The sequence below is a fragment of the Bubalus bubalis genome, chromosome 12 (genome assembly GCF_019923935.1).
Source record: "Bubalus bubalis isolate 160015118507 breed Murrah chromosome 12, NDDB_SH_1, whole genome shotgun sequence".
Taxonomy (NCBI): domain Eukaryota; kingdom Metazoa; phylum Chordata; class Mammalia; order Artiodactyla; family Bovidae; genus Bubalus; species Bubalus bubalis.
In genome coordinates this window covers 4,645,404-4,670,953 of record NC_059168.1, presented here as the reverse complement: position 1 = coordinate 4,670,953, position 25,550 = coordinate 4,645,404, and the positions used below count along the sequence as shown (strand labels likewise).

The window sequence follows — 25,550 nt, the reverse complement described above, 5'->3', positions numbered from 1 at the left end:
TAGAAATTTTTTAATTTCCCTTTTGATTTCTTAAATAACCTATTGGTTATTTAGAAATGTATTGTTTAATTTCCATGTGTTTGTGTTTCTTACTTTTTTTTCTTGTAATTGATATCTAGTCTTATAGCCTTGTGGTCAGAGAAGATGCTTGATACAATTTCAATTTTCTTAAATTTACTGAGGTTTGATCTGTGACCCAAGATGTGGTCTATCCTGGAGTATGTTCCATGTGCACTTGAGAAGAAGGTGTATTCTTCTGCATTTGAATGGACTGTCCTGAAGATATCAATGAAATCCATCTCATCTCATTTAAGACTTGTGTTTCCTTATTAATTTTGTTTTAATGATCTGTCCATTGGTGTGAGAAGGGTGTTAAAGTCTCCTATAGTTATTGTGTTACTGTCAATTTCTTCTTTTGTGTCTGTTAGTGTTTGTCTTATGTATTGAGGTGCTCCTATGTTGGGAGCATAGATATTTACAATTGCTCTGTCTTCCTCTTGGATTGATCCCTTGATCATTATGTAGTGTCCTTCCTTATATCTTGCAATATTCTTTATTTTAAGGTCTATTTTGTCTGATATGAGGATTGCTACTCCAGCTTTCTTCTGCTTCCCATTTGCATGGAATGTATTTTTCCATCCTCTCACTTTCAGCCTATATGTGTCTTTAGGTCTGAAGTGAGCTTCTTGTAGACAGCATATATATGTGGGTCTTGTTTTTGTATTCATTCAGCCAGTCTGTATTTTTTGGATGAAGCATTTAATCTATTTACATTTAAAGTAATTATTGATATATATGTTCCTATTGCCATTTTCTTAATTGTTTGGGGTTGATTTTGTAGATCTTTTTCTTCTCTTGTATTTCTTGACTATATAAGTCCCTTTAACATTTGTTATAAAGCTGGTTTGATGGTACTGAATTCTCTTAATTTTTGGTTGTCTGAAAAGCTTTTTATTTCTCCATCAATTTTGAATGAGATCCTTGCCAAGTATAGTGATCTTGGTTGTAGATTTTTCCCTTTCAGTACTTTAAATATATCCTGCCATTCCCTTCTGGCCTGTAGAGTTTCTGCTGAAAGATCAGCTGTTAAACATTTGGGGTTTCCCTTGTAGGTTACTTGTTGCTTTTCCCTTGCTGCTTTTAATATTCTTTCTTTGTGTTTAGTCTTTATTAGTTTGATTAGTATATGACTTGGCATGTTTCTCCTTGGGTTTATCCTGTATGGGACTCTTTGTGCCTCTTGCACTTGACTATTTCCTTTTCCATGTTGGGGAAATTTTCAACTATAATCTCTTCAAAATTTTTCTCATACCCTTTCTTTTTCTCTTCTTCTTCTGGGACCCCCTATAATTCGAATGTTGGTGCATTTGATATTGTCCCAGAGGTCTCTGGGACTATCCTCAGTTCTTTTCATTCTTTTTACTTTATTCTGCTCTTCAGAAGTTATTTCCACCATTCTATCTTCCAGCTCACTGGTTCGTTCTTCTGCCTCAGATGTTCTGCTATTGATTTCTTCTAGAGTATTTTAAATTTCAGTCATTGTGTTGTTTGTCTCTGTTTATTCTTTAATTCTTCTAGGTTTTTGTTAATTGATTCTTGCATTTTCTCCATTCTGTTTTCAAGGTTTTGGATCATCTTTACTATCATTATTCTGAATTCTTTTTCAGGTAGTTTGCCTATTTCCTCTTCATTTATTTGGACTTCAGTGTTTCTAGTTTGTTCCTTCATTTGTGCAGTATTTCTCTGCCTTTTCATTATTTTTTTAAATGTATTGTGTTTGAGGTCTCCTTTTCCCAGGCTCCTAGGTTGAATTCTTTCTTCCTTTTGGTTTCTGCCCTCCTAAGTTTGGTCCAGTGGTTTGTGTAAGCTTTGTACAGGGGGAGGTTTGTGCTGAGTTTTTTCCTGTTGGTTTGTTTTTCCTCTGATGGGCAAGGCTGACTGAGGTGGTGTCTCATTCAGTGTCTGCTAATGATTGGGTTTGTATTTTTGTTTTGTTTGTCATTCATATGAAGCATCCTTCACAGGGTGATACTGGTGGGTGGGTGATGCCGGGTTTTGTATTCAAGTGGTTTCCTTTGTGTGAGTTCTCACTATTTGACACTTCCTAGGGTTAGTTCTTTGGGTAGTCTAGGGTATTGGAGTCAGTGCTCCCACTCCAAAGGCTCAGGGCTTGATCTCTTTGTTATAAAGAGTAATAGTCCAATGGAAGTGAGGCGCAGAGTGAGGCCTGAGGTAAATGTGCAGGACTCCTGTGCTCTCTGAGCTGACCCCTCTCCCCCAGTCTCCAAGTTTGCATCTACCTTGCTGGAATTTTTTAGGCTTATTTAGATAATGAAAGGAGAGGAGTACAGGAAGAAGCCATAAAATTGATTTATCTAAGTAAAGGCGAGTAGCTAATGATAGAAGAATAGATCTAAAAGTCAGAGGAGGAGGTGAGAATAGTGAGCTGGCGATTTAGGGGAGAGAGGCAGAGAGAGGGCAACAGAGAGAGGACAAGAAAGACTGGTGGTTTACCACCTGTCCAGAGATGGGGAGTCGCATAGAGTAAAACAGTCTCTTATTTAGTACCTTGATAGAAGCTTTTACTGAAAAATGCCACAAGGAAAAAAAAAATGAATTTTTTTTTTTTTTAAGAAGAAGGGGGAGGAACAGACTTTCTTTATGTTGCTCATTTATACATTTTCTTACAGCATTTTAATTCATTCCAAGGTCAATTTGCAAGATTTTTTTTAAATTTAATTAATTTATTATTTGGCTGTGCTGGGTCTTTGTTGCTGCATGCAGGCTTTTTTCTAGTTGTGGCGAGTGGAGGCCACTCTATATTTGCAGTGTGCAGGCTTCTTGTTGCAGTGGTTTCCCTTGTTGCACAACATGGGCTCTAGGGCATGCAGGCCTCGGGGTTGCCGCACACGGCACCAGTTGCGGTTCCTAGGCCCTAGAGTGCAGGCTCAGTGGTTGTGGAGCACAGCCCTAGTGGCTGCATGGCCTGTGGGACCTTCCCCGGTGGTGCTAGTGGTAAAGAACCCACCTGCCACTGCAGGAGACGTAAGAGACTTGGGTTCTGTCCCTGGGTGGAAGAGATTTCTGAAGAAGGAAATGGCAACCCATTCCAGTATTCTTGCCACAGAAATCTCATGGACAGAAGAGCCTGGCAGGCTGCAGTCCATTGGGCCGCAAAGAATTGGTCATGACTGAGTGACTGAGCGTGTACACACACGCACATACATGTGGGATCTTCCCAGGTCCAGGGATGGAACCCATGTTTCCTGCATTGGCAGGCAGATTCTTAACTACTGAACCAGCAGGGAAACCCCAAAATGAATTTCTTGTAAGAAAGCAGGCACATAGAGCATGCCATTTTGATTTTTAACAAAATAATAGTTCAGCAAAGATTTTTCACATCTTCTTACCTGGTCAGCTGCAGTCCATGGGGTCACAGAAGAGTTGGACACGACTTAACAGACTAAACAACAACGTACCTAAAAGAGTAACTGGCAATTGAAGGGTAATGCCTGTTTAAACACAAAAGTCTGACTTCTCATTCTTTTAAAATTAAGAAGAAAAAAAAAACTCTTTGGTTTGTAATTATACTAACAAAAGCTTGAATAAACTTTAAAATCTGTGAGAGACTTTTAAATCTGTTGCTTATTTTGAGTTCTCATCCTCTGACACAAATCTTTTTAGTAATGAAGTCAAACTGAGTGAATGAATGAATGAGAGAAAGTTAATCCATCCTCCATCAGGGCTTTGGCAGAAACACCATCATGTCTTGGTCACCTAGGGACATTATATTTGTCAAGTATCTATGTGCCCTGTGCTGTTGGTAGACCTTGTACTGTACCAAGAGTTGTTTAGTCATGTAACTGGTACCCACTTCCTGTCCTTAAGGAGCTGGTATCTAGCCTCCCTCAGTCTGGTCCTTTATAGATCGAATTCCTAGATGCCCAGGTAGAAGAGGCTACTTGCTCTAGGACAGTGATGCCACAGCTCTTGAAGCACAAGTTGCTCCCCAAGACCTGGCAAGGAGCTGAGTGTCACACAGCTTGCTTCTGCCCGCCCCTCCCCTCCACCACACTAATAGCCTAATGCATGGCTGTGGGTCTTTCTGCCATTACCCACCTACCACAGACTGACCTCTTAGCACCATATACCACCCGCTCTACCACATAGACCTCCCCCAGGAATCCACCAGGGCTCTCTGACCCGCAGCGTTGCCCTCATAGTGGTCTATATGGCCCATCACTCTAGGTGCCTGTATCATCCAGGCCCTCCCCGGGGCCCTCGCCTCCTGGGAGGAATCTGACATCAGTCACTGTGGTTGGAGGACAGCCCCTGGGGCGTGTGCTCACACGATCCCCACACCTTCCCTTCTTTCTCCTAACTCTTAGCAGCTGCCCCAAACTCTTCTCTTGTGATGGCAAACCCCTCCTGGATGCAGAAGGGGCAGCATGACAAATGTCACCATTGTTCATAGAGTTGTCTCTAGGGTAAAATGTCCTGGAAATGCTCAGTGGAGACAAGAGTGCCTCTTAATCCCTCTCAGAAGGTTTGAATTGCCAAGTTAGGATGGCCACCAACCTTAAATAGGCCCCCAGATCAGTGCGTTGGTAACAGAATCCAAATTTTAAGATAATGTTATCCAGCAAACCATCTGGTATCATCAACTCTAATCAGCACTTCCCATAGGATATAACAAGTACTAATAAGTGTCAGTTGCTATCTTTATCAAATCCCTGGTTCAGTTCAGTTCAGTTCAATCGCTCAGTTGTGTCCAACTCTTTGCAACCCCATGAATTGCAGCATGCCAGGCCTCCCTGTCCATCATCAACTCCCGGAGTTCACTCAGACTCATGTCCATCGAGTCGGTGATGCCATCCAGCCATCTCATCCTCTGTCATCCCCTTCTCCTCCTGCCCCCAGTCCCTCCCAGCATCAGAGTCTTTTCCAATGAGTCAACTCTTCGCATGAGGTGGCCAAAGTATTGGAGTTTCAGCTTTAGCATCAGTCCTTCCAAAGAACACCCAGGACTGATCTCCTTTAGAATGGACTGGTTGGATCTCCTTGCATTCCAAGGGACTCTTTAAGAGTCTTCTCCAACACCACAGTTCAAAAGCATCAATTCTTCACTGCTCAGCTTTCTTCACAGTCCAACTCTCACATCCATACATGACAACTGGAAAAACCATAGTCTTGACTAGACGGACCTTTGTTGGCAAAGTAATCCCTGGTAGACATATGCAAATCAAAGCTATGCAGTTAAAACAACCAGTCAAAATTTCTCTAAAGAAAAATGTATCCTAGCTTTTCAAGATAGTAAAATAGAGAAAGAATATACAGCTAAGAGGAAAAAGTGTATTTCAGCAAAGCTCTGAAATCATAACCGTGGCACATAGTAGTGTTTATTATCACTAAAAGTTACTACTCACATCCTACCTCAAATCCCACTGCAGGTGATGCCCATCCGCAGGAGGCTCTTTCCAGCAGAGTGAGGATGAGCTAAGATCTCTGCCTTTAGTGATCTTCAGGGGACTTGAGTTTTAGCCAAGACTAAAATTCTTGTGAAGCAGATGGCAAGTTCCCCAGGAAAGAATAGAGCCCAGCGCTAAGCCATGTTCTGACCTGGAGCTCTGAGAGTTGGAGGGTCAACAGGAGCCTGAGTGGTCAAGGCAGTCTTCATAAAAAGGACCTCAGGTTGTAGGCAGACTCTAAACAGAGGATGAGCTGGAGGAAGAACAGGAGAAGCACCAACCTGATTTAAAGAGACACCAAGAGTCAGGGTGGTTTGTCCAAAAATGACCACATTCAGCTGTTTGCTTTCTTTTTTGGCAAGTTCCTCAGCTCCTGAAATTCTGTGCTGCTCATTCTGATCATGTTTATATATGTAGAGTCATCTTTATTCAAGTGACCGTATGTTGTGCCCCAAGAAAGCAGGATTTTCTCCTCTGTCCCTGACACTCATCTGGTTAGCATCCCATTTCACTCTCAAAACTGTTCTTATTTGGATGATAAATCATAGTGTCACGCCTGACTCTGCCTGACCCCTGTAGGGTACAGGATAAGGTCAAAGTCCACTGAGCAAAATGCTTCCTAGACAGCATTTCCAGAAATCTAAAAGTGCAAAGTACTCATTATTACTTGAAAAGAAAAGAAATAGACTCTTTCCTTTGTCTTGCAAATATTGCTAAATGGATTGGAAAACACCAAATGGAAACTCGCAACATAAAGTTAAAGACACTCATCAGCTAGGACCAAAATGAAAAACAACAGCATAAAAATTAAGTTAATGAAACATAAAATGTGCTAATAGAGGTAGAAGGAAATTAAACAGGGAAATAAGTTAAGAAATGCAAGTTTCAACTTGAAGAAGAATGGCAAGAAAATACTAAGGCCTTACCAGCCAGAATTCCTAGAAAGATGTGAGCGTCCATGTAAATTTCATAGCCTGCTTCAATAACAGCCAAACACAAATGAACTAAGATTAGCTGCAATCATGTTTATTCAAGTAATTAAATGTGGAGACAAGCCCAACACAATGATGGGATGCGATTGTAATTGCTGCTGCAGTGGTGCCTCCGTGACTGTCCTGGTCATAAACCTGACGCTGGGCGCAGATGGACGTCATGCCCACGTGAAGCGCAGAGACAGAAGTGTGTGCTCCCCCGCTGCAGTCTAGATCTGCTTCTCTTAGACCAATACCAAAATGCAGATCCAGAAAATCAAACCGTCTCTCTCCTTGTGATTGTCACTTGGCGAAAACATATTGATGTTGTGTTCTTAATTGGCATTTAACAGTTTTGTCTCACAAATCCAATTGTCTACTCAGCATCTCCTCTTGACATCCCATAAGCAACTGGAACTTTGCACACCCAAACTTTTGGAGGGGCATTGGGGAGATCTTAGCATTTTTTAAATGCAGTTTTACTATAAAACACTGGTGAAAGAAATCAAAGAGGACACTAACAGATGGAGAAATATACCACGTTCATGGATTGGAAGAATCAATATAGTGAAAATGAGTATACTACCCAAAGCAATCTATAGATTCAATGCAATCCCTATCAAGCTACCAACAGTATTCTTCACAGAGCTAGAACAAATAATTGCACAATTTGTATGGAAATACAAAAAACCTCGAATAGCCAAAGCGATCTTGAGAAAGAAGAATGGAACTGGAGGAATCAACCTACCTGACGTCAGGCTCTACTACAAAGCCACAGTTATCAAGACAGTATGGTACTGGCACAAAGACAGAAATATAGATCAATGGAACAAAATAGAAAGCCCAGAGATAAATCCATGCACCTATGGACACCTTATCTTTGACAAAGGAGGCAAGAATATACAATGGATTAAAGACAATCTCTTTAACAAGTGGTGCTGGGAACTCTGGTCAACCACTTGTAAAAGAATGAAACTAGAACACTTTCTAACACCATACACAAAAATAAACTCAAAATGGATTAAAGATCTAAACGTAAGACCAGAAACTATAAAACTCCAGGGGAGAACATAGGCAAAACACTCTCTGACATACATCACAGCAGGATCCTCTATGACCCACCTCCAAGAATATTGGAAATAAAAGCAAAAATAAACAAATGGGACCTAATTAACCTTAAAAGCTTCTGCACATCAAAGGAAACTATTAGCAAGGTGAAAAGACAGCCTTCAGAATGGGAGAAGATAATAGCAAATGAAGCAATGACAAACAACTAATCTCGAGAATATACAAGCAACTCCTACAGCTCAACTCCAGAAAAATAAATGACCCAATCAAAAAATGGGCCAAAGAACTAAATAGACATTTCTCTAAAGAAGACATACAGATGGCTAACAAACACATGAAAAGATGCTCAACATCACTCATTATCAGAGAAATGCAAATCAAAACCACTATGAGGTACCATTTCACACCAGTCAGAATGGCTGCGATCCAAAAGTCTACAAGTAATAAATGCTGGAGAGGGTGTGGAGAAAAGGGAACCCTCTTACACTGTTGGTGGGAATGCAAACTAGTACAGCCACTATGGAGAACAGTGTGGAGATTCCTTAAAAAACTGGAAATAGAACTGCCTTATGATCCAGCAATCCCACTGCTGGGCATACACACTGAGGAAACCAGAAGGGAAAGAGACACATGTACCCCAATGTTCATCGCAGCACTGTTTATAATAGCCAGGACATGGAAGCAACCTAGATGTCCATCAGCAGATGAATGGATAAGAAAGCTGTGGTACATATACACAATGGAGTATTACTCAGCCATTAGAAAGAATACATTTGAATCAGTTCTAATGAGGTGGATGAAACTGGAGCCTATTATACAGAGTGAAGTAAGCCAGAAAGAAAAACACCAATACAGTATACTAACGCATATATATGGAATTTAGAAAGATGGTAACAATAACCCTGTGTACAAGACAGCAAAAGAGACACTGATGTATAGAACAGTCTTATGGACTCTGTGGGAGAGGGAGAGGGTGGGAAGATTTGGGAGAATGGCATTGAAACATGTAAAATATCATGTATGAAACGAGTTGCCAGTCCAGGTTCGATGCACGATACTGGATGCTTGGGGCTGGTGCACTGGGACGACCCAGAGGGATGGAATGGGGAGGGAGGAGGGAGGAGGGTTCAGGATGGGGAACACATGTATACCTGTGGCGGATTCATTTTGGTATTTGGCAAAACTAATACAATTATGTAAAGTTTAAAAATAAAATAAAATAAAAATACACGCTGTAAGAAAAAAAAATAAATAAAAAAGATAAATGCAGTTTTAAAAGTTACTTTCCATTTGCAGTTACTACCAAATATTGGCTGTATTCCCCATGTTGTACAATACCTCCTTGGGCCTATCTTACACCCAGTCGTTTACACCTCCCCCGCCTCCCTCCCCCTGGTAACCACCAGTTTGTTCTCTATATCTGGGTGTGTTTCCTTTCTGTTATATTCACTAGTTTCTTGAATTTTTTAGAGTCCATGTGTGAGTGACATCATACAATATTTGTCTTTCTCTATCTGACATAACTTCACTAAGCATAATGCCTTCCAAGTCCATCCATGTTACTGCCAATGGCAGAGTTCCATTCTTTTTGATGGCTGAATAATATTCTATCATATACGCGTACCATTTCTTCTTTATCCATCCATCTGTTAATGGACATTTAGGCTGTTTCCATGTCTTGACTATTGTGAATAGTGCTGCCGTGAACACTGGGGTGCGTGTATCTTTTCGAATTAGAGTTTTTTACACACCCAGATCTAAACTCTGCCTTTGTCCTGCTTCTGCCCCATCTTGCCTGTCCAAGTCAGTGGTTCTCCATCCATACCACATGCTCATGCCAGGAACCTGGGACTCATTCCTGACGGCTCCCACCCCCAACATTCAGTCAGTCACTAGCTCCCTCAAGCCTACCTCTAAAATGTACCATGAGCTCTCTCCATCTCCACTGCTCCCATGCACTTCCCTTACCTGGATCACTGCAAGTGACCTTCAACTTTGTCCCTTCCTGTCCCAATCCATTTGCCACACAAAAGGAAGAGGGGTATTTGAAAAGTGTAAGTCATATTGCCTTTCTCCCTACTCTTTTTCTTTAAATTACAGATTCACCGAAAGTTGCAAAGAACATACAGGCAGGTGCCACACATCCTTCTCTCAGCTTCCCCTCATGTAAACCTTTCAGTGATTTCATATTGCCGTGGATAATGTCCAAAATCCTTAACCTGACCTCCACAACCTGCCACTGTCCCCACCGCTCACTAATGTGCCTGACAGCAACCTTGCTGTAGCTCCTCAACTAAGCAGGGGTCCAGGCCTGCCTCGGGCCTCTGCTACTAAACAGTTGTCCCTTCCTCCTTCTGCATTCATACTTTTCTTACTCAATAATGTTACCTGTCCTTAGAGAGCCTTCCTTGTACATTCATCCCAAACAAGGACCCTTCACATTCTGGTTCACAGCTCCTATCCTCTTCGGTCATAGCCCTCGTCATGTGTGTTTAACCGTTTGCGTCTGGCTCACCTGGAGATTCCAAGTACAGTGTTGCGAAAGCTTTGTCTGTTTTGACCATCACCCATGCCGAGCCCAGTACCTGCACATAACAGGTACATCAGATTGCTTTATGGTTCTGCCCACATGTTAGTTCTGTTTCTGTCAATAAGAAAGAAACTGGATCTTGCTGAAGCCTCTCTGAATTCCAGTCTTTTCCCTTTGTTTTCTCCCCACTCCAGTATCCATGAACTTGTTCACCACTCGACCCAGTTACAGTAAGAGCACTTAATTTCCTCTTTAACTTCCCATCAATAACAGATTGTGACTGGTAACTCATCTAGTGTACACTGAAACCTGCAAGTCTACTGATTAGGCTCCCAAGCACCAGCTTCCTATAATAAAGACAGAGAAAAGATGTCATTGCTTGAAGAGAACCTGGAAAATGATTATTTCTGGCAGAAAACTTGTTTTGACTCATAGACTTACCCTTCAGAGTCATTCATGAATGAGTAATGAACTCAGGAAAGATCAATGATGCAGGCTCTTAACCCTCTCAATCTATTCTGCTGAGAGCTGAATAAAAAGAAGGTTACAAGAGAAGATGATGATTTAGGAAGAGAGAAATACAGTTGCTGTAATGTACAAGTCTTAAGAAAAGGAAAGTGGGTAATTCATCTAGTTTACTATGAGTAGTTTTTCAGGCTTCAATCATGAGTCACCTAAGTAATTTTTCTCTGCTGTTTAATTCCAATGTTTATTTATTTTATTATTTTCCAACAGTAAAATAAAATAGTATGCAACTGCCAAAGTTTAAGGCAAAAAAAAAAAAAAAGTTGGTGATCTTTGCTCTGGCATATAACATAGAGTTTTAATGCCATAAGGTTTTTTTTTCTCAAGGAGTTATTTAAAACATTTAATATATTCTCATCTCCTTTCTTGACGGATGATGAGCCATCTTCTGTTAAGTTTTTAATGATGGGGAATAACTACAAATTAAATAGCACAATCAAAAGCAGACATTAAAAATAGTGGCACACGCAGATGTGTGGACAGACTGCAGAGTGACTGGTGAGGTGCAGGATGTCTAAGCCTGGAAGGACCTGTTGGTCCCAGGGTCATGTCTTTCTGCAGCCCTTGCTCCCAGCTTCAGCTCAGCTTGCATTAGAGGCCTCGCCCACATCAGCCCTATGGACTTATTCTCAGCAGGTACTACCACCTGGGAAGCATCCATTCGTAGGTATTCTAGTGACGGGCATCTGAGTTTTCTGTTGGGGGTTTGTTTTGCTTTGCTTTTGCTTCTTAAGTCATCTTCTATAGACTGCACATCAACAAGCTCTGTGTTTTCCTTATCACAAAAGCCAGTGGGAAGTATTTGCAGGCAGGAGAGAAAGGAATCAATAGACTTTTTAAAAAATTGACATCCAGGGCTGGGGGAAAATTCAGACGCCACGCAAGAGATTTCTGTTGAACTTTTAGTCTCATCTCCTGTGATTTTTGTTATTCCAAGACGAGTGCGTCTCCAACACCTCCTACTGAGGCGATGCGGAGAGACTGTGCTAATAATATATGCCATCTTTCCTCTGGGGAGTTCCAGATGCTTTTTTGTATACTTAGCCAAACAGAGTCAGGAGTGACTGAAGTTCTTTTCAGGGATACCTTCCAACATGAAGGCCATCTTGCCGAGTGAGAAGAGACCCCTAACTTAGGAGGGAACCAGGGAACAACCATGGCTGCCCGGCACCAGCTGGGTGTTCTGTGAATGTGCTTCTGGGGCGGCCCTCACAGAGGAAGGAGAGAGAGGAGAGAGAAGGATGTGCATCCTCTGCAGTGTCCTGGGGGAGCCTGGACTCCAGACCTTCCACCAGCCTCTCACCTCCTCCCCCTGCCTCATTCCACTCCCTCACATGTCCCCATGAAGAGAAAGCACAGCGCACATTCTTGTTTCCCGTCTTGAATGGATGACATGACCCTAGAATGCCAGGACACTCGGGCTTTCACTGCCTGGAATCCAGGAAGGGAGGAAGGGGCAGCTGCCCCTCGGATTGTCCCCAGGACCTGGACCTCGACTGGCTCCCTCAGCATCCATTCGGGGAGGGAAAGGGTCGTTTAAAAACCAAGGTCTGGGTTGAGGACCAGAATACAGGTCCATAATATAAATAAAAGGCAGAGCCTGTCCCAGGGCATAAGACTCTCCACTCTCGGTTCAACAGATGTTATGTTTTTTCCTAACTCACTGTGGCTGTGTCACTTGTAGACTTATCTAAGTTTCTCATATCATTTTTCCGTTCCTGGCGCTGAGCCCAGAGCTCATGTTCCCTGGGTTCTTCCTTTCAAATCTGCCTTTCGTTCCTACTTTGCCGCAGTGTCTCCACGGAGACACCCTTGTCATTTTAAGGGGAGAGTTTCTAATTCTACCAGGGACGCTCCTGACTTTTAAAAGCCGTTAGCACCCTCGGGGCAGGCACTAAACGCCAGTAGTGAGCCCCTCGTGAGTGTGACGCACAGGAACACGCCCAACTCAAACCCAGACACTCTTGGCACTGGGGCGAGGGGAGCCCAGGTGAGAAGCACTGCTGGGGGCTCCGACAGGCCCTTTCTCTGCCGTCTAGCCCAGGGCCAGCAGGGCCCCCTCCCCCGGACCACACTTCCGTGCGAAGGACCCCTAAGTGATGTCTTTGGTGGCGTTCACTCTGCAGATATTCCCAGAGCACCTGTTAACCACTCCACACACTGAGGATCTGTAGAACCCTGGTGGCTCAGATGGTAAAGAATCTGCTTGCAGTGCAGGAGACCCAGGTTCAATCCCTGGGTCAGGAAGATCCCCTGGAGAAGGAAATAGGAATCCACTCCAGTGTTCTTACCACAGAGTCCTGGTGGGCTACAGTCGGTGGGTCACAAAGAGTCAGACACGACTGAGTGACTAAAGATCCACCAGCCATTAGTCATCATTCATGTCCACCCCTTCTTAGCTCTGTCCTTCTTAGCTGTCTGTCCTTAGTCTGTCCTTCTTAGCTCTGTCCTTTATTAAAAAATTATTTTTAATTGGAGAATAATTGCTTTACAATATTGGACTGGCTCCTGCTTCACCGTTTTATTTGCACGTTATCTCATCACTGTCTGCAAGTCATCCCTGGACCTCCATTCTAACTCTCTGGAGACTCAGCTTGTCCAGGACAGTGACCACTTCTGCTTTTGCCTTTGTGCCCCGTAGCGCCCATGGCAGTCATCTTCTGTGTAGTAGGAATTCAGTAAGTGTTGGTCTGACTGCCTGATCCAAGGACATGCTACTATCACCAAGGGTATCTTTTGTTTCTGTAATAGGGATAATGGTACTGATGTGTCCTTTTTTCTAATCTGAAGATTCTATTTTGTCTGCTTCCTGTGAAGAAGAAGAGCATGGGAGACCTTATTGTCTCTGATAAACAGTAAACCTTGACACCTGTTGGGTCAAAAGTGAAGACGGACCATGTACACTCCTTGTCTCCTGTGTGGACCCTGAGGAGGCCTTGGTCTTCGAGGCCACGCTTTGATCCCCTCCCCATGTGACTTCCCATCAGAGAAGAGAGTGTGCTCTCTGCCTTCCATAGATTCAGGGGAAGCCAAGTGGGCAAAAAAAAAGAACAGGAAAGGGAAAGTGAGTGAGAAACTGGGAGAATCTGAAAGAGAGGTGGAGGCCTCCTTATTTTCTTTTTTCTTTTTTTATTATGGAAATTTTAAAACACATACAAAATTTCCCAGAATACTGTAATATTCCCCCAATGTGCTCATCACCTACCTTAAAGAGTCATCCACCCAAGGCTGTCTCGTTTCATTTATATGCCCACCCCCTCTCTCTCCCATCTGGTTATATTATTTTAAATACCAACATCATGTAATTGCATTCATAGATATTTCAATGTGAATCTCTAAAAGACTCTTTAGAAATAATGTTCAGTTCAGTTCAGTCACTCAGTCATGTCTGACTCTTTGCGACCCCATGAATGTAGCATGCCAGGCCTCCCTATCTATCACCAACTCCCGGAGTTCACTCAAACTCACGTTCATCGAGTCGGTGATGCCATCCAGCCATCTCATCCTCTGTCATCCCCTTCTCCTCCTGCCCCCAATCCCTCCCAGCATCAGAGTCTTTTCCAGTGAGTCAACTCTTCACATGAGGTGGCCAAAGTACTGGAGTTTCAGCTTTAGCATCAGTCCTTCCAAAGAACACCCAGGACTGATCTCCTTTAGAATGGACTGGTTGGATCTCCTTGCAGTCCAAGGGACTCTCAAGAGTCTTCTCCAACACCACACTTCAAAAGCATCAATTCTTCTGCGCTCAACTTTCTTCACAGTCCAACTCTCACATCCATACATGACCACTGGAAAAACCATAGCCTTGACTAGACAGACCTTTGTTGGCAAAGTAATGTCTCTGCTTTTCAATATGCTGTCTAGGTTGGTCATAACTTTCTTTCCAAGGAGTAAGCGTCTTTTAATTTCATGGCTGCAATCACCATCTGCATTTTGGAGCTCCCCAAAATAAAGTTTGACACTGTTTTCACTGTTTCCCAATCTATCTGCCATGAAGTGATGGGACCAGATGCCATGATCTTAGTTTTATGATTGTTGAGCTTTAAGCCAACTTTTTCACTGTCCTCTTTCACCTTCATCAAGAGGCTCATTAGTTCCTCTTCACTTTCTGCCATAAGGGTGGTATCATCTGCATATCTGAGGTTATTGATATTTCTCCCGGCAATCTTGATTCCAGCTTGTGCTTCTTCCAGTCCAGCGTTTCTCATGATGTACTCTGCATAGAAGTTAAATAAGCAGGGTGACAATATACAGCCTTGACATACTCCTTTTCCTATTTGGAACCAGTCTGTTGTTCCATGTCCAGTTCTAACTGTTACTTCCTGACCTGCATATAGGTTTCTCAAGAGGCAGATCAGGTGGTCTGGTATTCCTATCTCTTTCAGAATTTTCCACAGTTTAATGTGATCCACACAGTCAAAGGCTTTGGCATAGTCAATACAGCAGAAATAGATGTTTTTCTGGAACTTTCTTGTTTTTTCGATGATCCAGCAGATGTTGGCAATTTGATCTCTGGTTCCTCTGCCTTTTCTAAAACCAGCTTGAACATCTGGAAGTTCACGGTTCACATATTGCTGAAGCCTGGCTTGGAGAATTTTTAGCATTACTTTACTAGCGTGTGAAATTATGTTAACTGTGTCTAAAACATATCAATAATCACCTAATATCATCTCAAAGCCAGTCAATGTTCCAATATCCAGTTGTGATGACTTTATCAATAAATCTGAAAACTGGGAGTAAAATTATACCTTCGTTGGGAATGTAACTGCAAAGGAACCAAAACAGATCCTTTTCTTACAGGAAACTAGAATAAAATAGTGTTAAAAAATGATTTCAGGAAGTAAAAATGAAATAGGTCTGACTGGTGCCGTGTCCAACCTCCTCAAGCTCGCCCCCTGGTGGCAGGTGTGCCCAGGTAGGGGCTTCAGTTAACTTCAGAAATGTTCATTTTCTAATATTCCTAATAATACAAAAGGATTCTCTACTCTGTTACTAGTAGTTTCATATTTGTCCACCTGGCAAAAAATGTGGGTGACACAGGGTTTTTTTTTTAAAAGTATTCATTGAGCACATAATTTAAAAGCCAGAATATTAAACAAACATCTCTACCCTTTCTTCCAGCAGGCAGCCCAGAGAACGGCCCTCCATGCTCTGTCTGACAGGTACATTTTGTCATTTTTATGAACTATAAATTGCTTTATGAAACATTGAGCCCTATTTATTGTGGCATATAATTCATAATCGGATTTTGTCCCTAAAGTATCTGTGAACTGGGATGTTAAACATTTTGCATGCTCCGATTTGTCATGCATGTGTGGAGTTTATTACTGCAAAAATCTCCATGTTGTATTTCATGGAAAGGATGGAGAATCCCTCGTTGTGCGATGAAACAGGAGACAAGAAACTTGGAAAGAAAGTCCTGAATGGTGCAGTAAATTCTGAACTTTGGGATTGGTTGAGATTGGAGCTCATTTTTCAACAATAAGTACTTCATTTATTCTGGGGTGTTCTCATCAGACACTTCCCCTAGAGCTGTCTGTCTTCTGATGAGATTCTCTCTCGAAATACTTTATGCACGGAACCCAGTTCCCAGTCCTGTGTGCCTGACTTTTTCCTCCTCACTCTGGCTTCTCTTTTCTGACTTGTGTTATTGAATGAGATATGGAAACCTAATCAGTAAACATACTCAAGCTGTATTTCACATCTTGCTTTGCCTCTAAGGCTGTATAAAGATAGTTGAGTGGGGTTGTATAATAAGTTACTTCCTAGAGTAGACTTGACCATTTATTGGTTTGGGTTGGTTTTTTATTTCTCATTCGCCAAGGGGTATGTGTGTGTGTGTGTGTTTTTTAAAGAACTAACAGGTGGTAAAGACGAAGGCTTGTTTTCTTTCTTTCCACAAGTGATGTTCTTACAAAGTAAGAAAGACCTGGAGGAGACGTCCCACTCAGCAGGCTAGCAGACACCTTGGCATTGGCTAGCTACCATCACCCCCACTCCTTTCCTTCCCAGTTCTTTTTTTCTGTGGAATGAGCAGTAATTGCCTGTGTAAACCAACTCAGTTCAGTGCCTCTCCAAGGAAAAATCTGTCACTTAGGCGAATTATCCATGCATATAGATGAAAAGCATTTTCTCAGTGGTGGCGGGCTGAGCTGCAGTGTTGTGATTTCAGTTGAAAAGCCTTCCCCATGACAGCCACACAAGCCTGTGTGCTCTGAGAGTGGCTGCCACGTCATCTTCTGGGGTTGCTTCTGTGACTTTTGCAAAAGCTGGTAACCGTACCACCTCTGAGTCTGTTGGTAGGAGGAGGAGAGGGACTGGATCAAAACACATTTAAAATCTGACACATTAATTCCTTTTCTCGACGTGTTTCTTTTTTCCCTTTGACTCTTCTTCTTAAGTGATTCCTTCAACAAAACACATTGAGAAGTAAGAGAAAGCCCACAGTTTACAATGTTATGCCATTGCCAGTGGTAACAAGGTTTCTTTGGGGGATGATAAAAATTATGTAGAATTAGATTGTGGTGATGATTTCACAACCCAGTAAATATAATAAAAACAACTAAATTGCATGCTTTAAATGGGTGAACTTTACGGTATATCAATTACATTTCAATAAAACGACTAAAGAGACACAAAATCTCTTTATGGCCTTTGGTAGAATGAATCAAGAACTATTTTTTAAAAATATGCACTCCTTTTGAAGACATGATTGTGGATACAAAGACAAGTCATCAGAAACTAGGACTGATATATTCTAAGGCTTCTCCCCCAAAGACACGTGACTCTGTCCTGGGTAGAAGATGGGCATGGACTTTCATGATGAGCAGCACTATTACCTTTGACATCTTCTGATCTTCTCAAAAACTTCTCCTGAAGCCCAATAATTGACTCGTAAGTTAGCATCTTAGCCCTTGTTGTTATATAACCACTAAGTGCAAAACTGTAAGGGAAAAAGTCCATTGCCTGGAAACAGAGGTTCCCATAGTCACTGCTCTTCTTACGAATTTCTCTGTCTTCAAATGTAACTGAGCATCTCCCTCTAAATCTAGCAGTTTTCCTGCTCAAAGTGCGAGGAACCCGGTGCCTTTCGAAGCAATGAGTTGCCTTCACCTCCTGTTCTATGTTTTCTGTTAATTCAGGGCCACACGAGTATTTCCGTGAGTGAGAAATATCTGTAATTGTTGGGAGATACAGTTAAAACACCCTTCTTCAAAATAAGGACTTGTAACGCCTACTGAATTAACTGGACTCATGTTTTCCAGGTTCTTAAATTAGAGAATGCTAGCTTATCACATGACAGATGTCATTTTCTGTCATGTTACGTATTCTGTGGAGTAAACTAGCCTTTTCTAGAAAATGAGAAATGTGACTCTGGGTCCAACCACTGTATGACTTGCCTAGAATTCTTTTGTTGCAGGAACTGCCTCAGGGTGGGAATGGAATTGAGTAAAAATCCCCCCACAGCCCCAGGCTGTGACCTTCCCAAAGTAGAGGTCGAACCCCATACCTCAGATTCCCTACGGCCTGGTGGTAATCATTTCTACATCCATTCACACAAACTATTCTGGGTTCCTAAACTTTTTATTTTTTCAGCCTGTTATCACCTCTTGATGTAAAATTCCATGGTGATTAGGCACTCGTGTTTCTGCTCTAGAAGAAGCGCTTTGGGGCCCTCACGGCTGCCCCCTGCATGCTGGGACTGGGGGGCTGCGCAGAAAGCCCGTGCTGGTTTGTGTCCCATCACCACGTGACACTGAGGGTCTGGCTCGCTTGCCCTTTGTGATCCCATGTCCATCCCCTTTACCTGGTGAGCACAGGACATCTGATCCAGGACCAGAGTCGTTTTGCCTCAAGATGAACAGCCTGATGATGGAATGTGATTTACCTGCTGTGGGTTGTTGGAGGGGGGTGAGTCTACACTGAAGGAAGCCAGTTGTCCTCTGCTTCCCCGTAAGAAAGTCTCCCTTCACAGGATAGGCTTTGCTCTTTCCTTTCTAAGGTCAGGTAGAAATCTCATCTACATGGAATGTCAGAGTGTGGAGGACATCCGGATGTTTTCTGAAGGTCGGTCTTGTCTGTCTTTTCATTGTTTCAGCTTCCTGGTTTCCAGGAACATTTTAGCAGAAACCCAACATCTGACAGTTGAGACCGTAATGCTTTAAAGTTCAGTGAGTTCTCTGTAATCAATACACGTGCATGCATGCTAAGTCACTTCAGTCATGTCCGACTTTTTGCAACCCTATGGACTGTAGCCCACCAGGATCCTCTGTCCATGGAATTCTCCAGGCAAGAATACTTGAGTGGATTGCCATACCCTCCTCCAGGGAATCTTCCTAACCCAGGGATCAGACCTGTTTCTGCTGCAGTTTCTGCATTGCAGGTGGATTCTTTACTGCAGAGTCACTGGGAAAGCCAATCAATATACAACATTGATCAATTAAATCTCTGATATTGGCAGGGCTCCCCTGGTGGTCCAGTGGTTAGGACTCTGAAGTTCCAGAGCAACAGGGAGCAGGTTTGATCCCTGGTCAGGGAACCAGGAACCTACATGACACACTGTGAGGCCAAAAATATATTAAAAAAAAAAAAAAAAAACTGTGCTATTGTCATTACTAAATTTTAAAAAACATCCAAGAAAAACCTGTTGCCTTCTTTGGTTTTGCCTGAGTGATGGGCTTAATTTATGGCTCAACAAAAATACCCCAAGTACTCCAAGCCCAGACAGGCTTTGGCCCAATTCATCCATGCCACCTGCAGTATGGGAAGGGTGAGTGAAGATGGGGTGGGTAGGTTTTGTTCTTTTCTCCTGATGGCTACAGAATTTTTCATCTGTCAGTTTTATGCTGTTGAGAGGCAGCTGGCTAGCTACAGCCCCCAAATAACAGAAAAGCAAAGATCAGGAAGAGGTGGCAAAGTTCTCAACAAGATAAGCCAGTCAATGACAAGAAAACCACCCTTTGCAAAGAGACACGCTCCTTCTTACTTACCCACTTATAATGTGTCTCTCGAGGATCTCTTCTTCCTACAGACCATTGTGCTGGGTGGGGCAGAGAGAGGCAGAGAAGAATTGGGATTAATTGGCCAGTGGATCATTTCTAAAGGCACGTCTTAGGTGCCGCGTCACCGGTAATGTGGAGAATATGAAGAATGCTATCAGGAGAAAACAGGGTGTGTGTGCAGTATGGAGAGTGCCTCTGAATACCATTAGCTTCCCTTCCTAACTAGTGAATAGTAGCTAACTGTGATCAGAAAAAGGATTCATGTGATTTATCAAGCTGAGCAATTGCACGTTGGCAGAGAAGCTGGGGGTCAATCTGGAAATCCAGGGCAAGATGGGTACTAGGCAGCTGGCACGGCTAAGAAGTTAATCATCCCCTTGGACCGCTTCCATCCGTCTCGGAGCAACAGAGCCGCTGCAGAGCGAGCCAGGATGCTTTATAGCCGTAGATCAGGAATTAATATTTTCTGTGAAACCTCCAGCTTCATTTGCAGTAACTTGGGTTTTATAAAAATGAAGCATAATTTCATATGAATAAATCACATTCAGCTAGAAAGATGAGAAGCTGGGGAGGGGCAGGGGAAAGATTGTGCTTAACTTTGGGAAGAAAAAAAAAAGGAACAAGCAAGAAAGCCAACATGAAAGCAGTTGTTAAGGCCGTGGGGCTAGGAGGACATGAATGGCTGTATGGTTAAACTGTGCATGTAATCATCTTCTGAAATGTCAGCCTGCAGACACTAGAAATGGCTCCGTTTTTACAGCCTTGGCGACGCATCACCAGACTGTAACCTGGTCTGCCCATCTGGCAGTATCTCAGGCCCAAGATCCATTTATACTGGAATCTAAACAACTGCCGTTGATTTATTCACTGATGCCAGGAGGCTCCATTGAAGTACCTTGTGTGCACAGCGGCCCTGGCTGGTGCCGGAGGGCCGTGGGGAGAAGCAGCCTGTCACCTGCGCTTGGCGCTTCACGGTCCAGAGTCCAGAGGTGCTGACTTTGTGAAGAGAAAGCCCCCATTAGCCTCGTGCATCTGCTCGCCTCAATCTTGCCCTTCCTCAAATAAATCTCACCCATCGACTCTCCTCTTTCCATTAGGGAGAATATAGTGAAATTAAGTGAGGACTCATCTAGAATGAAGGCTCACCTCCGTTTGAGTGTGATCACATCTGGAAGCGAGGCTGGACACGGTGCCACTGGGCAGGGGAGGGCAGGTTCTGGCAGCCGGGGCGGGAGGGGGTGCACTTTGCATTCGGCCTCACCTTCCTGACCCGTAGCCAAGTGGGCCGACCTCCGTCAAGCCGAGGGGCGTGTACTGGGCGTGGCCACCAGCACCGCAGAGTGACTTTCCGGGTCTCATTTCACACACCGACCCTGAAATCTGGAGAAGAAAGTTACAGTTGCCAGGCACTGGTGACGATTGGGCTCTTCTCAAAGGGTCCGAACAGGGAGCAGGAGAGGCTTGTGAGAAAGTTTCAGATTTCCAACTTGTAAAATGACAAAGTAGCAGGAGGGGAAGTATCAGCCTCGCCTCGAGTCCCACAGTGGTCCCTAGTCTCTCCAACACAACAGCTTCTTATGATAAAGTCACTTTGGTATACCGTGCAAAACGTCTTTAAAGAGCTCTAGAGTTTAGAAACCCTATCTCATTGACTGTCTAATTTTATGATCCCACAACAACCCCGTGAGATAGAAGGGACCCATTTTACAGATAAGAAAACTGAACCTGAGACAGGCGATGGAGTCACCCAAGGTCACAAGACAGCAAGTGGTAGAGCTGAGGCTGCACTCCAGGTTCTCTGATTCGTGTGGAGTAGAATTCTCTCATCCCCATCACGCAGCAAGGAAGCAGGCAGGCTTGGATGGGGTCAGAGGCTGGTGGTTCCTCCCATGTTTTATAGTCTAACAAATGTTAATAGCTTACTCTATCTGCACTTTGTTTAGTAGATAGTAGCATTAGTAGATCCTTTGTCTCTACTAATAATTATAATAATCCTTACATTTCTGGCCTAGCTATTTTTTTTTATCCCTAGCACCTAGCACAGTTCCTGGCAATTAGGAGACACAGAAGTCATTTGATGAATGAAGAAAACAATGAACAAATGAATGAATGAATTAGGTCCCATGTCTTGTGGTTAAGCAATGGCAACTCTTCCCCTTTCATGGATCACAGCATTGTTGTGGCAAAGGATGTTGCATAACTCAGTGAAACCATGAGCTATGCTGTGCAGGGCTACCCAAGATGGATGGGTCATAGTGAAGAGTTCTGACAAAACGTGGTCCACTGGAGAAGGAAATAGCAAGCTACTCCAGTATTCTTAGCTGGAGAACCCCATGGACAGTATGAAAAGGCAACACTGGAAGATGAGGCCCCCAGGTTGGAAGGTGTCTGATATGCAGATGGTTAGATAGCATCACCGACTCAATGGACATGAATCTGAGCAAACTCCAGGAGACAGTGAAGGACTGGAATGCTACAGTCCATGGGGTTGCAAAGAGTCAGACACGACTTAGCGACTGAATGACAACAACAAATGGCATCTTTGGGCTTAAAATAGAAAATAGCTTGCTGAAATGATGCCTGTTCACCATGGCAGCAGAGCACCACAGGACGCAGAGCTTAACAGTCAGGGGCTTATTACTGAGGAGTCCACGCCTAAAAGATGTTATAGAATTGAGATGCACTATTAACTGCCACACGGGACAGGGAAATTGAATGATTTTTTTTTTAAACAATCCAAAAGTAGGAAGAAAGTAAAAAAAAAAAAAAAAAAACCTTCAAAAAATTGAAACCATCCAGTGCAATTCAATTAGAGTGGAGTTAAATTAGAAATCAGTAACCAGAGAGAACTGTAGGATGCCACAGTTCTGCTAATACCTAGACATGATCTCTGGCTGCTCCCTGTCCCTTCCTCCCCTCTCCTCATTGCCAGGCTTCCCACTGTGGGCACACCTTACGATGCCCTCCCATATGATCTCTACCAGTTATTCGTGTTTCTGTTTTCCTCCCTTCATTCAGTGCACATTTGCAGGATAGAGACCGCACAGTGAGTAAGGGGTCGAGCCAGTCTCTACACAAGACACAAAAAAACCCAGGTATCCCACTCTCTGGGAGTTTACAGGGTGGTGGAGGAAACTTGGTGGCTCGGACAGTACACAACCCACCCACAGTGCAGGAGTCCTGGGTTCGATTCCTGGGCCAGGAAGATCCCCTGGAGAAGGGAATGGCTACCCACTCCAGCATTCTAGCCTGGAGAATTCCATCAACAGAGGAGTCTGCCAGGCTGCAGTCCATGGGTTCGCAAAGAATTGGACACGGCTGAGTGACTAACACTTTCACTTTCAGAGGAAACTTAGACACATGCAGACCTACTGCGTGTATTAAATGTGGGCGTGTGCTTGTGTGGTCCTGGGCCTTGTTAGCACAGCACTCACGTGTAAGTACAACACCAAGCATTTCACATGCATCACTTGTCGTTATTTCTCACGATAGCCCACTCAGCCAAGAAGGAGGAATTCAACATTAGGGCCTAAAGAGATGAATTTTTATTTCGTTTCATTTTCCACATATCCTCTCAGAAATCGTAGGGAACCTGGGTTTCCAGAGACATGTCACTGACTCACAATCTAGAGGCTGAAAAGCCACAGTGTGGCCTATCTGACTGCAGCTGATGCTACAGCTGATGCTCTTAGCAGCTTCAGTAACATCCTCCCACCCCACCAACTTATAAAGAGAGCTAGAGCTTGTACTCCACAAGAGAGGCCACTGCAATGCAAAGCCTGTGCACAGCACCTAGAGAGTAGCCCCTACTTGCCACAACTAGAGAAACGCCCTTGCAGCAACAAAGGCCCAGCACAGCCAAAAGTAAATATAAAGAAATAAAGTTATTAAGAGAAAAAAAGAATGGCTGCTCAATAATAACTTAATGCCTTTCAAACATGAAAGGCCATGAGTTCAAATTATGCTATACATCTCTGCTCCCGTGATAAGGAGGAGGAAAAACACCATATATCTGGCCCAGCTTTCCCTAATCTCCTCTCTTCTTTTGTAAGACATCATGAAGCAAGCATCGGATTTTGAATCTTTGAACTTGGGCTGGAATTTGGGAAAAGTATTTATTCATCTGAGTCTGAACTTTCTCAGTTGCATAAACAGGATGGTAATTATACCCTCCTTGTTAGGTTTATGGTCAGATTAAATGAGGTGATAAATAGAAAAAATGCTTTGTTAGTCTATTCATATGATAGTAATTACCCTATTGCATCACTAAGAAAGCCCACTAATCAAAGTACCACAAGATATTCTCTAAGTCCTGCCAAGAAGCTTAAACAGGAAGACAGGAAAATATGACAGAGTGGATTTAATTTATGGAACCATGAACAAATCATGGCATGGAGCATGTTTTTACCTTGAGAGTATAGAAAAATAAATATCAACAAAGCCCAAGAACTATCCCTTACTATTGCTTATTTCCTCCCAACTTTGTAATAGGTTCTAGTCTAGCCTATTCTCCCATTTAAAAAAAAAAAAAAAGCCAAACTGTGGGTCCCTGGGTGCTGGGTGAGTTCACCCCGGTCCTCAAGGAGCCTGCCACCTGTCTCTCCTATGTCAATATCCTACTTCACTCACCTCGAAAAGTCACCCTGGGTCATTTCCTGACACCTTTTCCAGTCGATTTCTAAAGAATTTGGTTCATCTTATTATTTTTAAAGTAAATCGTCCTTATTTCAAAAGCAGTGACTCTCAGGTAACCTGGGGGATCCCGGTAGAGATCTGTTTGGGGGCCATGGAAAGACAGAAAACGCTCACTGAGCCTCTTTGTGGGGCCTCTTCTCCCACGGGGTCAGTGGTGCCCATGGACACTCACCGACGTGGACGCACTCGCCTTGCTGCTGCTGCTCAGCCGCCGTCTCAGCGTCCCTGACTGCCCTCGGTGACTCAGCGCCGCTGTCTGCAGCAGGATCATAAGCAAACGCAGGCTATCGAGTCTGAAAACCAGCTTTTAAAAAGCCCCCCAGTACTAATTTCCACCATAAAACGTAATAGCTCCAGAGAAGACAATGAGTCCTACCAGGTAAATAAGGCATATTTTTAAAGGCCCCAAACATGTATTTTACGCCACAGAACAGAGCAGCCTGAAAGAAACTGTTAATGGTCTTTCGAGTAAATAAATAACAAGCTGTTTGAAACCACTAATTACTCATTAAGATGGTTTAGTGACTTGGGAGGGGTGCCTGCGGGTTCCTGCGGACCCACCGCCTGAGGTCTGAGCCAGGAGGATGCATCCAGAGGGGCCTCTGGTAACCGGAAGTTTTTTAAGTGAACTTTTAGAAAAATTTAGTTTGTGTATTTATTATTTATGGCTGTGCTAGGTCTTCACTGTGGCGCACGGGCTCTTACACTGCTGCACGTGGGCTCTCTCTAGTTGCAGTGAGCAGGCTTCTCACCGCACTGGCCTCTCTTGTGCACAGGCTCTGGGCACACAGGGCACAGTGGCCGCAGCGCACCAGCTCAGTAGTTGGGAGCGTTCAGGCTCTAGGCTCCCGCGGTCAGCAGTTATGGCACATGGGCTCAGTTGCCCCAAGGCACGTGGAATCCTCCCGGGCCAGGGATCGAGCTCCCTGAAGTGGCAGGCGGATTCTTAAATCACTGCTCTTGCTTGTGCGTGCTCAGCCATGTCTGACTCTTTGCGACCCCAAAGAGTGTAGCCCGCCAGGTTCCTCTGTCCATAGGATTTCCCAGGCAAGAATACTGGAGTGGGTTGCCATGCCCTCCTCCAGAGGCTCTTCCTAATCCAAGGATCGAACCCACGTCTCCTGCATTGGCAGGCAGATTCTTTACCAGTAGTGCCACCTGGGAAACCCCTTAGCTACTGGACCACCAGCAAAATCTCCCATGTATATTTCTTAGTGCCCTGAGGCCACCGTGTCTTTATAACTCCTTCACTTGTGTCTGTGCCCGTAATAAGTGGGAGTCCAGCTGGAGA

At 43.6% G+C, this 25,550-nt stretch overlaps 1 protein-coding gene across 9 annotated transcripts in view; it reads left to right on the top strand.

The window, feature by feature from the left end:
* The window catches only part of AFF3 (AF4/FMR2 family member 3), a 582,175-nt gene that overhangs the window by 468,932 nt on the left and 87,693 nt on the right, over positions 1-25,550 (top strand). For 7 of the 9 annotated variants that reach the window (XM_044925651.2, XM_044925653.2, XM_044925650.2 and 4 more), the window contains one exon: positions 15,684-15,724. In XM_044925651.2, the coding sequence (XP_044781586.1) occupies positions 15,684-15,724 (41 nt within the window). The remainder of the gene's footprint in view (positions 1-15,683; positions 15,725-25,550) is intronic. The other 2 variants (XM_044925654.2, XM_044925652.2) reach the window with 1 other exon arrangement.